Genomic DNA, 16,131 nt, shown 5'->3' with positions numbered 1-16,131 from the left:
AAGGGGCGGTTCTTTTAACTCTTCATTCCCTCCTCCTGTGTTCCTTAACTTCCCAAGATAAACCTCCTCATTTGCCTTGTATCATCGTTTCTTTAGCACAAAGTGCCTTTCAGGAGCAGCATAATCAACAGCACTGTGTATCGGACAACAAATCCTATATCTCATCTAATCTTCGGCAATTGACGCTCCTCGCCCTGGAAGCACCTCGCCTGCAGTTCAATGACACCTCTACCCGGCCCGATCGATTTTACCCACGAACCAACCACAATTTTGCATCCTTTAGAAATTAACCTGCACCATCTGCCAAACGGAGACTGTTAGGGAACGATCTGACGAAGAGATGAAGGTACATGAAGGTAACAAATTTCATCGTCAAATCAAAGTCTACGACTTGTTTTTTAAAAGGCGAAGACTTAACTGCACAAGTTAAAATAGCACGTTTTGACCCTGGCATTTATCCATCCTCCACGCTGTGTTGTACTATAGCAGTGCAGCAGCTGCTATAAATTTATAAGCGGTCGCTGTCAGATTTGCCCGATAAAGTGTGTGTGTCTCTGTGTGTGTGAGTGTGTGTCTGTGTGTGTTTCCCCTCTCTCCCTCTCTCTCTCTCTCTCTCCCCCCCCCCCCCCCCCCCCCCCCCATCTCTCTCTCTCTACAAGATCACCACAGCTCTCGGAGCATCACTAGTGTCCAAATATCCCGTCAGCCGTGCACGTCGTCTCTGACTTTCTCTGGGATACGGTGGTACCATCCACTCAGCATCCCCACACTGCTTTTATCACACACCAGGCTGCTGCTTTTCATCAGCCAACAACTCAGATTGATTCAAGTACAGACTTATTATTGAACCACAGTCGGGTCAATGTATATAGACGCGTTCAAACGGATTCTCTTTGAAAGGCTGAACTGCTTGAAAAGAATGTGTGTGTGTCAGCGCCAAGGCAGGTCAGTATTATGCCTAAATGTGAGAAATATGAGAATCTGTTGTGGGCAAACCAAGTGTGTGTGTGTGTGAGAGAGAGAGAGAAAAGGGGAGTGAATGAGTGAGTGTGTGCATATAAACTAATGTAGTCAGCCCGTGTTTGTGTGTGAGAGAGTGAATAATATGGGGTTGTGATCATGGTGGCAGATCTTGGGGATGAGACTGTTATTTTGACTGATGTTCATGTTCTTTAACAGCACGCGATCATGTGTGTTTGTGTGTATACACCTCCTGATTAGAAAAGTTTGTTGCACCCTTTTTTCTAAGCCCACAATGTTTTTATCCCACTGGTTTTCAATCTCCATCTCCAGAAATTGTCTTAATGAAATGTAAACAGAAGCCCATATTGGCTGCACCTGTGCCCATTTTGCCTTAGGAAATAGGCTGACTTGCAAAATGCACGCTGTAGTTCACACCCAGGTGTGTGTGTGTGTGTGCGTGCATGTGTGCAGGAGTGCCTCACAGCTCTGTGTGTTTTGTTGTTGATGTTTGTTTAGGGTGTGTCTCTGCTCCATACAAGGAGCTTGTTTAGAGGTGACAGATGTGTGACCCTGACTTAAAGGTGTGCATTGTCCTGGGTTTGGAGAGCAGTCAAGGTTATGCTGTTGTAAATAATTAATTTATGAAAGAGAAGGAAGAGACATGTGGTATTAAGCTGTCTACATATGCTTTCATGCTTCTCTGGTCCTCACATTGTTTGTTTGCCCTCAGTCTCATCTGTGAGCCCAGCACCTGTTTTGCACTGTAACTAAGCATAGCCTTTGGGTTTTATTCTGCATTTGTCCTCCTTTGATTCCAGTTCTCAGCCCAAGTTTGAAGCACCAGTAAGTGGAAATACATGTTGACACGTGAACACGACTCCGCTTTCACCACTAAAAAGAGGGGAGGATGAAGTGAGGTGCAATTCTCCTCTGTCATAGTAATGCATGTCATCTGGGAGTTGTTGATTGTCTAATTATGTACCTCCTGTGTCCTTCGGCATTATGCATATTCATGCTGCTGTTTTAAGGTGTGGTGAAAAAAAAAGTATGCATGTGTGTTTGCAGAGCTGTGTTATGTATGTGCAAGGCAATTTACCCTTGACAGGGCAGGGCTACGCAGGCACATTCTCCCATCTGTGGTCCAAACCTTTGCTCCCAGGCAATGCATTTGGATTCTGCAGTTGTAGCCTGCTCTATTCTTAGTTCTCAACAGTTCATGTGGAGTCTGATGTGAAATTTCGGCGACAACAACAACAACAACAACAACATAGGTTCACATGCTGGGACTGTCTCCTGTGTTCCTGTCTACTTTGTACGTTAAGGTTGATTTTGGATTGGTAAAGTGGTTAGACAATGACCTACAGGTAGTAAATCAATAAATAATCATTGATAGTGTGTGGAGTTACAATTTACACAGTGCCACATTTGAAATGTCAAGATGGAAATGGACGCATGTATCCTTGATTTAGATCTGACTTGGACAACTAGGATCAATATCAGGTGGTGAGGCAGGCAGCAAGAGCAGGCGAGGGTCACCTTCATCCATCCCTACTGAATCAGCAGTATCTGTCTTACCCTCACACACACACACACACACACACACACTGCTAGCCTGCTTAGGTTACCAAACTGCGACTTCACAAAAATGCTCATTATAGTGAACTGAAACACCCCTCCATTTCCTTATGAATAATTCCTTTTATTATTATGATTTCAGCCATTCCTTTATAAGGCTACTGCACCTTTACCTGTGTTTCATTCTACTTTCCACTTTTATTCTACTATAAGGCTAACACTAACTCCATGTTCTGAATCATCTACTTTTAATTTCCCTAATTTCTCCCTGCTTTCCGTATTTCTTTCTGTCTTATCCATCATCACTGTTGAGGGGCTGATTTGCTCTGTTTAATTAAACTGCTCACTCTTCCTGATGAGAGCTCATCTCTGATCACAGCGAGGGGTGTAATGTGTCCTGGCAGACTGAGTAACAGGACCTGTTGTCACAGTGGTAGCCTTCAGAAAAGTAGACAGCACAACATGCCCCTCTATTGCGCCCCCTGCCTTGACTTTGAACCTGTGATGTTGAAGATACAATTTCACCACAGTAAACGCTGCTGAGCCAGCGTTAACCTGTCAACTATGTATACGGGTGTTACGTCAACGCTCAACAATGTTCTAATCTTACACCAAGTCTTTTCTTATGCCATCAACCCAAGAGCAGCTTTAAAATTGCAACAGATTTTATCGATGGAGTACAGCGAATAGTGAATGTGCTTTTCATTTCATTTATGTAAAATCTTTCCATGCATGTGTATGCCACCAGACAGAGGGAGATATTTTGTGTTTTTCAACTCACAAGCATTTAATCTTTTATTTTTAAATCTGCCACTGCTGTCTGTTTTGTGTTGAGCACTCCCATGCCCTAGATTTAAAAGTGAGTGAGCATCAGGGAGCTTTAGTACACCCCATGTTGCTCGCATAGTTTGGTATAAATGTTGAAAGGGAGCGGTCAGGGCACAGATGTCAGATAAGATGGTGAAGTCGGGGCCGGGAGAATGCTCCTGTGCATTTTATGCTCGTCTGCTGTTCCACCAGTCTATTAATTCAGATGAATTTAAGGTCACTGGTTATTTAAGATGCCTTACTTGGCTGACCTCCAACTCCACCCATAGATTGATGCTGTGAGATTAGGAGCAGCGTGCTTCACTACAGGTTAGAGTGAAGAGTTGAGCTCAGTGTTCGATGTGTGGGTTTAACTGAAAGGTTTGTTTTTCTCAGCTGTCATTTAGTCATTAATCAATTGTTTATTTAACCTATAGACTGTAGAGAAAAACAAATCAGAGGTTCTATGACCTTAAGGAGGTTTCATCAAATGCTTGTCATCTGTTTGGTCTGACCAACAGGCTAAAACCATAAAATATTCCATTCACAACTGAAACAGCAGAAAAATCAGCAACTAGTTTGATAATTGATTAATAATGTCAGTCATTAATTCTTAATATTATTACCTTGTCAATTAATCTGCCAGGTAATATTAATGATGGAAAATAATTATTTGAGTCCCTATTTTAATTTATAGTAATAGAAAGAGAGAAGAGCAGAACATTTTTACATAAGGACAAATTTGAATCAAAAAAATATTTTGGTATTTTCCATGATGGATGAATTAAACAATCGCTGGATTATAATAAAATTCTGATAGACAACTAATCTGATTTAACTAAATTGATTGTTTTAGTTTTAGTCATACTGCCCACTGTGTTTTAATGATTGCTCTTTTAAAGGTTACCTTTGGATTTACAATAATAGCAATTAGCAATCAATTACACAGTAATTCCTTTATTACCTATCCAACAGTCATGCCGACTTTGGTCTGTTTTATGCAAATTTGTAAAGAACCTTGAATTCAATTGTTTATTCATTGTGAGTGCTTGCAGGTGGACCAACAAATGGAGCCATTAACCATTCTGGTCACATTCTAGCTGTCAAAACTCATCGTCAGGCCATCAATATTTACCAAAACTCACATTTAGGAATGACAAGCATTCACTGTCTTGACCTTTTAGTGAGCATGTTGAAAATACTAAGTAAGCTTACATAAAGTCATAGAGCATTCTTGCTGAGCTAATTGGACAGGCTGATTTCATTATTGTAGCTCTCCTTCAGAGCGGAAACAGAATGTGGACGACAGAGACTGTAAAACAACAGAAGCTTTCATGAGCTAAAACCCTGCTCCTGCAGTGAAGATAAAGTCCAGTGACGTGAACATTTACAATTAGACAATCAGATTGAGTGCATCTGAGTTGGATTAGGTGAACATCTCACAGCAAAAGATAATTGTGTTAAAAGTTTCTCATCTTTGCAGAAGTTTAACAAACTCTGCTGTGGTCAAAGTTTGTTATGTCATGGAGCTCTCCAGCAGCTTTGATGGAGATAAGGGCCGGCATCTAAACATCAGGAACATGGTGAGAATCACGAGAGCTGACAGTCGCTGCGCTCACCGTAAAGCCTCACTCATCTTACTGACACAGGAGGAAAACTAGAATAGATATTGAGCAGCCAAAATGAAGGTAAACATCATCTTCAGTTGAAGAGGCTGTTTTTCAGTGCCATTTCAAGTGTGTGTACCCTGGACTTCAACTTGCTGGAAAAATCCGTTAAGACAAGTTGTTGTTTTCTTGCCAGAGCTACTGCTTACTGAGTAATTCAATTATTCACTCATCTTAATTGATGTGTTTTGCTCACACCCTTTTACCTGAAGGTCCTTCAAAATGCTCCTTAGTCCAGTGTCAAGTGCCATTCCCTCCTGTCCTCGATTTGTTGCTTGAAATTGACTTTGAATTATTGAGCTCCATGACAAAGCTCATCTGTGTAACTTTAATAAATTAACACCCTCCAGATTCAGCCTGAAATAAGTGCTCAGTTAATTTGTCCAGTAATAAAGATATTTCGCTCCTGACCATGAGCTGCCAGGGGCAATATGGCTTCAGCTTTTTTAGACTAATCACTGGGAAGAATTTAATTGCATAGGACCTGAAATCTTAGCATTAGAACCGCTGCACCATAAGGTATTATTATAGTGTGGTGGGTGGGATGTTAACTTTGTTAAGATGAAACTTGAATTACATTTAGACTCCCTTGACTGGAAAATTAATTATTCTGGTTAATTAAGAAAAAGAAGAGTGTATAATTCAGGGCAAAAAGGCATATTTCAAATCGAAAACACTATGTGGTCCAGCTGTTTATTTGATACAGAGAATCATAGTAGTCTTAAGGATATGCTTTATGCTTTTTGAATAAACAGATCTAATGAGCAAATAGAAAAGTGACTTCTAAGAATAGCCCCCTGAAGAGGATGTGTTTTGCCATTGACAGATTGCTGTGGTTTGAAATTACACTGGTAGACTTGGGTTGCAAGCTGTAGAGATCCTGAGCAGGTTGCTGTTGGAGAGGAAATCAGTGAAACAAGATATATTTCGGTCAGCTCTTTCCTGACCTAAAGGTCTGAAATGTCAATAGAGCATTCCTTCTATAGGGGCAGATATCCTTGAATTCGTAAATTGTGTCTGCCTCTCTGCATAATACCCTGGAGTGATACATGTGTTGTTGAATGATATTGAATGGATTGCTATGGAACTATGCACAGCCATTGGTAGTTCCAAAACAGTGAATCCTAATGGGTTTCTTTATGGTGTCACCATGAGGTGCAGTAACCTGAACAACAATAGTTTGCCATTACGTTAATAATTGCACATGTTAGAATGCAAACATTAAGATAGTGAACATATTAAAAATGATACCCACTGCAGCATATTTGCATTGTCATTGTGAGCGGGTTAGCATACTGATTTTAGCATTTAGCTCAAAGCTAATATGTTAAAAGCTGTTATGTTAAATGTTAATAGTGAATAGTGAATCCAGTATGTGTAGACACAAAGTACACAACACACCCACGATTGTAATGAACATTTAACAAAATCCACCGATTTACACAGAATTATACAATTGTCAATACACAAAATAATGAGATCACTCCACACACAGTGCATTCCTCCCCAGCCCTGATGGAAACCCAGCACTGTGTTTTTAATGGACACAGTAAGATGAGTGTGCAGGGCCAGCGTGTGGCATCGACAGCAAAGCAGGAGCAAAGCAGTGTTGGGGTGTGTGTCTGCATTGGGACAAGTCCAGGCTTCAGCAGACCTGACAGGCTGTGGCTCATTAAACCCCCCTTTGATGCACGAGGTCAAGACAACAGCTACAGCTCTGGCAACACAGTCTGTCTCCATGTGTATAAAGCAGACACACAACGTAACCATGTAGGCCCAACAGGATAGAGTAATACCCCGAACCAAAATCAGCTCTTTTATATTTAGCATTTTAATCATTACTGTTGAGAAGTCTATAAGACTATCGGCTTATAGAATTATTATTCAGGACTAAGGCACATGATGGAATATATTGTGTATGATTAGATGGAAGTTGATGTTTTTGTTTTTATTCTCTTCTCACGACACGCTTATTGCATGTTATGTTACTGTTTCCTGTGTGGGTTGATGGCTGACTGGCTTTGAGGAAGCAGGTCAACAATGTTGCCACAGAAGGTTTCACAGTGGGGTAGAGAGAGAGGGACCGGGAGCACTGCTTGGCAAGGATGAAGCCATAAGCATAATTTCAGGCTGAAACATGCAGGTGGAAACAACACTACTTGTTTGATGGTGTTTTATTCAAATCTGCTAGAACAACAGTGAACGCCATTGACTTTGATGTTGTGGAAACTGGCTCAACTGTTTCCCAAACTCTGACTCATGTCGCCTGAGCTGAAGTCCAGCAAGGTCAAACAAGTGAGTCCTTTGCCAACCCCAGGCTGTGTGGCACCTCACGATGTCTAACTGACCTCTGTACCTCCCCTTTTCTCTCCTCTCTCATTGCTCTCAGAGTGTGGGTAAAAGACATATGCAATCCATCTCTAGTCCAGAGTTACACTTTTCACCCTAATCCCATTTCTGCATTTTAGCTTTTCATCTCTCCACTCTGGAAATGATTTCTCCATCGCTATACATAAAAACCGCCCAGGGATTTCACTTCTTAAGCTGAACAGTGGACAGAAGAGGGAAAAAGAGGATCTCTGTCAGACCTGTCAGTTGAATGACCAGCCAAGTGGCAAGGATTGCTTATATCCAGTCTTTCTTTCACTCTAAAGCAGTCTCATTAGGCCTGCTGGGCCAAAAGACCCAGGAAGCCCCTGGCCTTGGTACTGTACTACAGATCAGTAGTTTCCATTAGCAGCATCGTATTCACGAAGATTTGTTTTACTGTTGGTGACCCAATGCATATTGACAGGAAAGGTTTTATATTTAGTGCAACAGGAAGCGACAGTAAGTATACCTTAGCATAAAGACTAAAGGCTCTGTCCATGTAAAACAATTGTTCCTGCCAGCACTCTTAAAGCTCACTAACACTTTATATATTGTATGTTTAATCAGTACAAAAGCCAAAGTGTAATAATGACAAATGTAAATGTTGTTGTATCCTGTATATAATCCTGTGTGCCAAGGTGACAGTACTACTCTGATAATGTCAGAGGAACATTGTCTGCTCTCTCAGGACATCACAGCTGTCACATCATGGATGACTCAAACAAATCTTCACCGTGTCAATATGTCCTCAGCCCACACCCACACAGCTGCTCACCAGGATGTTTAACAGTAAAACCTATTATTTTCAGACTCTTTGCCCTAAGGACTTTTACCGTCGCTGCAACTAGCTGTTATTTGTTCACAAAAAAAAAACAAAAACATACTGACTCTGAGAAGACAGGAGATTATGCAGACAAACAAAGTAGTCATTAATTGTCCAGAAAAATCTATATATCTATGAAAGTGTCACGCATCTCTGCGGATACAGAAATGTTGAATAAGTGTAGCTTTATCAAACACAAACTAGATTTTCCCATGTGTCTGAAGATGTGCTGGTATATGCGTTAACCCCTGTGTTGTGTGTTTAAATGAAAACATAACATCAGCCTGCAGCACAGTGAACATGGGGGTCTGTTTCTTCTGCTTGTATAGCCATGTGCTACTGTGCTCTACTATGTTTGTATAAAACAGTGTCACTATTCCCATGTTGTGTTATTCCTGATGTTCAGACTGACATGCTCATAGAGAAATCTCCTAACCTGTGTAGCTGGAATTATTCATGAGTTTTACACATTCTCTATTGAAACACTGCAACTGATAAAGGTTAAATAACAAAACAACCTTCTGCTGAAATAACAGTTTCTTTTCTTGGCTTGTTAGCTCACACCTTCTGCCCACCCTCCAACCCTGTTTCTTTTTCTCTACAGCTCATTTGCCATGTCTAAGACAGCGGTAAAGAAGCTGCACTGGCGTTCCAAGGTGCAGGACAGCTTCGTCCCCTTGCTAGGCTCATCGGGGGACCTGGGGATCGCCATTGGTGGAGGAGCAGATTATGGAGAGTTTCCTTTTGTTACGTCAGCTCCAGGCGGCGGACTCACAGTGGGTGATATCATTCTAGAAATTGGGGGCACTCCTGTCTTAGGGATGACATTAGGAGATGCTCGTGGTGTCCTTAACTCCTGTCCACATCCTATTCGCATCAAAACTGTATCACCAGGTATGATTCAGCACTCACCCCTCTATAACTCTGTCTACAGCTCCTTGTTTTGGTAGATGTGTGAATAATCACCACACAGACAAGGAAAGGTATAAACACAGGTGTACTCTTCCATCTAGTAATGGCATGTATGTATTACACATCACCCATAATAATGCAGTTAGTGTTTAATTCTCTCTCTTACTCTGAAAACATCGCAACCTGTTGCTTTGGACCACACCAAAATAATCTGTTACACTGCTGTTGAAGCTGTAATCCATGATAATCTTGTTCAAGCCAAATCTGCAGCCAGTAGCATTCTGATGCTGATTTGCACTCATCAATTAGTCTGGATATGTCAAGGCAATCGGTCACCATGGAAGCAGGAGAGCAAAATTGCTGATGGCACATGACAAGATTGTGGTGATACAGTTGTCTGTCACTTGTGAGGGACCTTGATGTTTAAGACAGGGGGCTGGCAAAACGGATGTCTTTGCTGGCTCTGAACACAGCAATATGTCACTGGCGTGTCACCTGACTGCAGTGGCCGGTGGCCTTGCTTGCTAGATTGATAGCTGATTTAGCCATAGGGGTGTAAATGGGGACCTTTGCTCCTGTTTCATCTGCCGCTGGTAAATTCATTATCATTTCTGAAGTATGCTTGGCCCTTCCTAGACAGCTTGACTGCATGTATGGTGGACAGTGATGGATGAGCTGATGTGCTGGGCTGCTGTATCACACTTCCTCCTCCTACTACTACTACATCTCCCTCTGCTCCAGCCCTCAAAAACAGAACCGCAGTTTAGTGGTTTTAGCACTAATACTAGTACTATGTGGGCAAAAACAGAGTGGTGACATGGCCTATACATCAGATGTTTACACATTTAAAGCTTCCTTGAGGATTTTAGTGTGCACAGCTCTAGAAGCGCTTCTTTGTATTGCTGCTAGCCTTGACACCTGACTGCCTCATTTTAATGGGAGCTCATATGTGATAAGATTGCACACTGCACAAGCGATCTCAAATTTGTGATAAAATCCAGGCACAGTCACTTTCAGGGAGCTGACATTCAGTTCTGATTTTTGCTCTTCGGCAGAGTAGAAAACAGCAGCTGTTTTATAACACAATGAACAAAAGACAGCTGGTTAGATTCATTTCCCTTTACATGCAGCTGCCATATGTGGCCAGTCATACTTATGTGCAGCTGACTGCCTCTGTTAATAAAGTTGTACCACTGTGGTGTTTTTTTTAATAGTGCACAGCAAATTCAGTCTGCTACTGGGCAGAACCATTGTAACAGATGGTTGGGGGTAGGGGGCAGCAGGGCTGTGGACGGCTGGGTGGGGGCCTGCAGGGAAAGCACAGGCAGAGTGGTCGTCCGTGAGTGAGAAGCTGGAGATGTGCTCAGCCCATCCATAACAGCAAGTGGCCTGTCATCAGAGATTGTAAAGCATTTGAGATTATATTAAGAGATCAGAGAGAAAACAACTAAGCCCTGCTTATCAGCTCTGCCTCTCCTAGTGACAGTCTCAAATGTTTTGTCTGGCGCTATTAGCCTCAGTAGGTGATTATGTATGCATGAGATGCTCAGGAAAACTATCAGGAACTATATGAAGTGATATAGAGAGGTCGGTATGGGTAAATGTGAGACATTGATCTGAGGTCATAAAGTGTCAAATCAAGCCAGGCAGGAGTAAATGTTGGTACTTAAAATACATTTCAGTCTCTATATACATCCACAAACAAGTAAGTGTATATCACCAGACTGTTGTGTGTGTGTGTGTGTGTGTATTGCTCTCTCTCTCTGCTTACTGCCATACTTGTTTGTTTTGCCCTTCCCTCAGGTGCCACATTGTGCAAGGATCTCAGGTTGTATCTGAGTAAGTGCTTTACACCTGGCTCAGTGGACAGCCAACTTCAGCAGGTCATCCGAGAGAACCTCTACCTCCGTGCTGTACCTTGTAAGTCTCTTTTTGTGCATTTCTTGTCGCCTTCATTATGCTGTATTTCACGATACACCTTGTGTGTCTGCCATTTCTTATCTTGAAATTGCTCATAATATTAGCATACCCAGGTATCTCTCTTTTAAGTTATTGATATTATTTCTGTGACAACACACCTCATGGTTGCTGCTATGTGAATATGTTGGTGTTAATTGGTGCTTAGGTTCTTCACGCTTCCTTGTGTCACTGTATGCGAAGAGAACTCGTGTGATGTAATTAAATAACGTAAAATATACATATATATATATATATATATATATATATGCGATACCATCAGAGCCTTAAAAGACTAAAATATGTTAAACCTAGTTTGAGTGGGAAAAAAAAACAAGTGCAATCAGTTTGGACATTTCCATAGCAACAGTCTGCATTGTCACAGTACTGGGTTTATCCTCAGTGGCAGTCTTCCTCATTGCAATCCTCACCCTTGTGCTCCAAGCTATTACTTTGTTTGGGTGAGAAGATGGTGGTAAATCTGATGGTAGTTGTGTTTGACAGGTTCTTTATATTTGCACTGTTTTCGTGTGGGCCCCCGAAAAAGATGTGTGTAGTCTGTACAAAGCAGTTTCATTTTGATGCTTATGAATACAATCAAGCACAATGGCAGCCAAAGGCAACTAGTTCTAGTACATCTGTTGGTAACTTAATCCTCTATAATGTGACGTCACTGGAAAAGGCTAGGGGATATGGCAGCCGTGAGGGGGTTTTCTGAGAATGTGTGTGTGTGATTTTTTTTTTTTTTTTTTTTTCTTTTAATGTGATCTTCTGTATTGTGCTGTGACTGTATTGTGTCTACTCCTTGTTCGGGTGGTGGTATGGAGGAGATGGACCTCCTAGTGTGTCTGTAGTCTTAACCTTGCTTTGACTGTGTGGAGTTGTTGCTAATCTCTCCTTTAGTTCAGGAAGTAGGTCATGTGGGACAGTCTGCCACCATGCCACTAAACACACTTGCTGACAGAAAAAGGCACAGGTCAGAACTCCCAGGATGGAGCATGAATGATAAAATCCTCTCCTTGAGTATACTGTGTTACAGAATAATTGAAGTTTTATTCTTACCAAGATTTCTTTTTACTGCACAACTCATCCTGGTATGTGTCAGATTGGGATCTGTAATCTGAGGACTGTCCAGTTGTTTGTTCAGGTAGATTGGTTAGAGATTTTTCTAAAGGCACAGCATCTATAAGATATTGTAATATGTAACATAAAGCAGTCCAATTCTTCATTGCTTTTGGTGTCCAATTTCAGAAATAACCTCCCATCTATTAGTGCTTTCTGTTCCATCGGGTCCTCGGCCCCGGGTGTGTAATCCGCTGATCTGCAGGAGATGACATAGTAAGATGCTGTTCTTATGTTGACACTGATGCACGCATGCCAGCCAGATGCTGAGATAGCTCGGAAACCATCACGTCTCACTTTAAACCACTTGTAGATGTAAGGAAACAGAATTTTCTTCTTTTTGTTGTTTTTCCTCGAGGAGGCAGCTGTGCTTGATGTAACAGGAGCCTTAAACTGAGGAGTTTTCATCAGTGGCTCATTGTGGCCCCCTTCAGGACCATGTGTATGTTCCTCCTGCTCCAGTAGGCTCTTTGTTGTAGTTTTATATTTTGCTGATGATCAGCCCTAGAAGCAGTTTTAATGTGGTTTTCATTGTATAGAAGCACAGATAGTAAATATGCCCCAGTTTTGATTTGGATTTTTTTCAGTCAGCTGCTATTTATTGTTCTGAAAATGTGACTTTGTACTGCTGTGCTATTTAGAGAGCATCTCAATCCACGGTACCGTTTGATGAGACATTGTTCTCTGATGTTGTAGGTGGCATTGATGCAGAAAAGGGCAGTGCATAAAAATGGAAATGAATGACAGAATTAAGTAAATGCAGGCTACTGTATCAATAATCTAGCAGGGGGAATTAAATTAAAAGCAAATGTCTACCAGTGCCAAAGTGGAGGAAGGGCTGACTGCAGTCTAATGGCTTTGTGTGCTCATACTGAGGCAGTCAGGATATTTGGAGTGTAGCTTTGTGTTAAATATGTATACTATAGAATACTGTATGTTCACTTCTTTGTCTCTTCGTATCATTTTGCTGGGTTTGCACACCTCACATTACCCTCCTGAACTTTCCCATCCATATTTGTGTAATTGCCCTTGACTAAATCAGAGCCAATGTCATGGATTCACGGCTGACTGTGTCTTGTGTCTCCTCCATAAAAGACTTTTCTAATTGTCTTCAGAGCGAGATAAGAAACATCATCATTTAGTTATTCTAATATGCTCCCTGCAGCGTTTTCAGCTATGGGATTCGTTATTAGCTATTTGTGTGCTATGATCTTGACAGACAGCTCTCTCTGGGTGTTGATACAGAGTCCTGTGTAATTGCCTTTTCAATTCTTATGTCACCCGTGTCCCAGGGGATCAGAGTGCAGCGCCTACAGGGACATCAGGGAAGAAGAAGATGTCAATAATCCATCCTGTCTCCCTGCTGACATGTCATATATATCTCCAAGTAGGGTGCATAGATAATGAATCCCTGCCTCACGCCATATCAGCTGGAGAGATACTGTGTGTCCTGAGGGGAGGATAAGAATTAAACACACATCAGATGTCATCAGGAGTTGCTATTAGATCTTTAATTAGACAGAGAGACCTCTAATTTCCTTAAATTGGGTGCAAGCACAAGCATAGAAGACTGTGAAAAGTGAATTTTCCCCATTTTTGGAGACCAGTGGTGCAAACACAGCTCTGAAACTGGAATAAAGGCTGGGCTGATTTATTGATGATTATTCAGTATCAGCAGGTGGAGTTGGGGAAAACTTAAATTATGATCAATCACATCAGCTCTTTTCATCCTGTTTAAAGGCAGCAGGCAGTTTCCTAATACACTGGGAGGAAAGGGTTAAGCTTTAATGAAGAAATTAGGAATCAGGAATTGTAGAGTGCAAGGTACACCATATGAGAATATAAAATCAGAATTCAAATGATCAATTAGTAATTTGGTCAATAACAGTTTTGGTAATTGCATCATTTTGTTTCATAATTTCCCTTCAGGGATGAATAAAGCTTTTCCTATCTTTTCCTATTTATCAGGTGCTAAATCAGTTTCCACTTTTTAAATTTCTTCATTCAGGAGTAACTGAATATTCTTGGATTTTGGTCATCCAGTCAATTTCAGCATTTTCACTTTTCTTATCATTTCACAGACTAAATGATTAATCACAAAAATAATTGACACATTAACATATAGTGAAAGTATAACATCACTGTAGCCCTACATTCAACATACATTATGCAGTAGGAACCATGATTTACTCTAACAAAAAAGGTGCTACAACTGTTAGCTTTACTGGGGTTGGAAGTTTGAGGTCAGCTTGATGGAGATGCTCTCTTATGTTTATGTGTCTCCAGTCCTTTATGTCTGTTATTTTTCATGTGTGTGTTGACTGTGCTGTGTCTGAGCTCATTGTGTGTATGGGATGTGTGTTCATGCTCCACACAGTCCTGCATGTGTCATTGTGGCTGGGAGAGCTGCTCCAGGACAGCAGTGCATTAATCATGGGTTTTATAGGGTAGCTGGGTGTGACTCCCTCCTGCCAGCCCCACACTGACATCACATGTGGTCCTCCAGGAGAAGGGCAGAGATTTGTTATTAGTTTGGGCTTGGGGTGATTTTTTTGTTACCCGTCTCAAGGTCAAAACAGGCACCTTGCAGTTCAATTTGCAAATTAAAATTACTCCACCAGATTTGTACTGTAAAAATGTGCTATATTTCACACCACATGCCTGCACATGTATTTAATGGTTAGGGGCAAACACTGAGACGTCAGTGATTCTGTAATGTGGGATGCTTTTCCTGCTGTGGCTTGCTATCTTCCAAGCCAAGGTCAATGTAAATCAATTATTATGGCAGACCATTGATCATCTGAGTGCTCCATCTTTGCAATGGTGATAGAAAGGCTTTAAGACTTTCACACTGCCTCATTAATGTTTAATTCTGTTCTTATTGATCTGTTTGTAATAAAGAGGCCTTGGTAAATGCCTACCGTCATCACTGCACACCTTATACCAAAGGGCAAATTTTGGTTTGTTGACTAGGGATTGATTTTACATCAAGACTGAAAGTTTGCAATTAAAGCAGTCACTTGTTAATTGTTATTATATATTTATGTTGTACTTAAATTTGTTGAGTCATTTTCAGATTGTCTGTGTCTTTAAATACAAGTAATGTAGTGCCATTTTGTTGGACTATCACTATGTAATTTGTCAAACTAATGCTTGGACTATTTATAGTTTGCTGAATTGCTGTTTTGTTTAAACACTGAACTCAGATTAATGACTAGATGAAAGGAAAAGGTTTTGATTAATTGACATATCACCCACGTTTTACGTAGCAGTATTTTTTAGACTCATGGCTTTGATGCATGACCTAATATCTTCTGTTGCCTCCCTCTCCCAGGTACAACCAGACAGCCCAGAGATGGGGAAATCTCAGGGGTAGACTACAACTTTGTCTCCATTGAGGAGTTCTTTTCCTTGGAGGAGTCAGGAGCACTGCTTGAGAGTGGCAAATTCAAAGGTGAGGTTGAGCAAAATAAAGTGATCAGCAAAATAAACAGGTACATATTTAGTTGTATGGTGATTAGATTGGCTTGTAGGTCATATGGTGTATAGTTGTATAACACAGTATGTACTTGATGTTCATTTTTATTCGTTCCTCACATTTCTCTTTATTTAGATACTGGATTCTTAATGACTTAACTTTACACCTTGCAATCAGTTACATTTAGCCTATATATTATGCAGAACAATTAAAAAGGGGATGTTTTTTAGATATGAATTGTTATGATTTACATGAATAGTTTGATATTTGGGTGAATAAGCTTTTTTTTTCAGAAAGAAGAGCGAAAAGATATCTGTGATCTCAGTCTCATATTTGTGCAGTAGGCATGAACCTCTCAGCCAGCTTGATTAACCTAGGACATTAGGAAAATGGGAGGCACCCTGGCTCTGTCCAAAGGTATCAGTCAGTCCCAGTGTGATGACCCCTTACAAAATATG

At 41.0% G+C, this 16,131-nt stretch overlaps 1 protein-coding gene across 1 annotated transcript in view; it reads left to right on the top strand.

Moving 5' to 3' along the window:
* Positions 1-26: 26 nt before the first annotated feature.
* magixb (MAGI family member, X-linked b) overlaps positions 27-16,131 on the top strand; it is a 35,155-nt gene continuing 19,050 nt past the window's right edge. Inside the window, exons 1-4 of the mRNA XM_026331393.1 lie at positions 27-356; positions 8,810-9,099; positions 10,921-11,037; positions 15,530-15,649. Of these exons, the coding sequence (XP_026187178.1) occupies positions 8,820-9,099; positions 10,921-11,037; positions 15,530-15,649 (517 nt within the window). The 5' untranslated portion in view covers positions 27-356; positions 8,810-8,819. The remainder of the gene's footprint in view (positions 357-8,809; positions 9,100-10,920; positions 11,038-15,529; positions 15,650-16,131) is intronic.

The sequence above is a fragment of the Mastacembelus armatus genome, chromosome 7, assembly GCF_900324485.2.
Source record: "Mastacembelus armatus chromosome 7, fMasArm1.2, whole genome shotgun sequence".
Lineage (NCBI taxonomy): Eukaryota > Metazoa > Chordata > Actinopteri > Synbranchiformes > Mastacembelidae > Mastacembelus > Mastacembelus armatus.
Note: the sequence above shows the minus strand (reverse complement) of the source record. Positions and strands in the feature narration are given on the sequence as shown.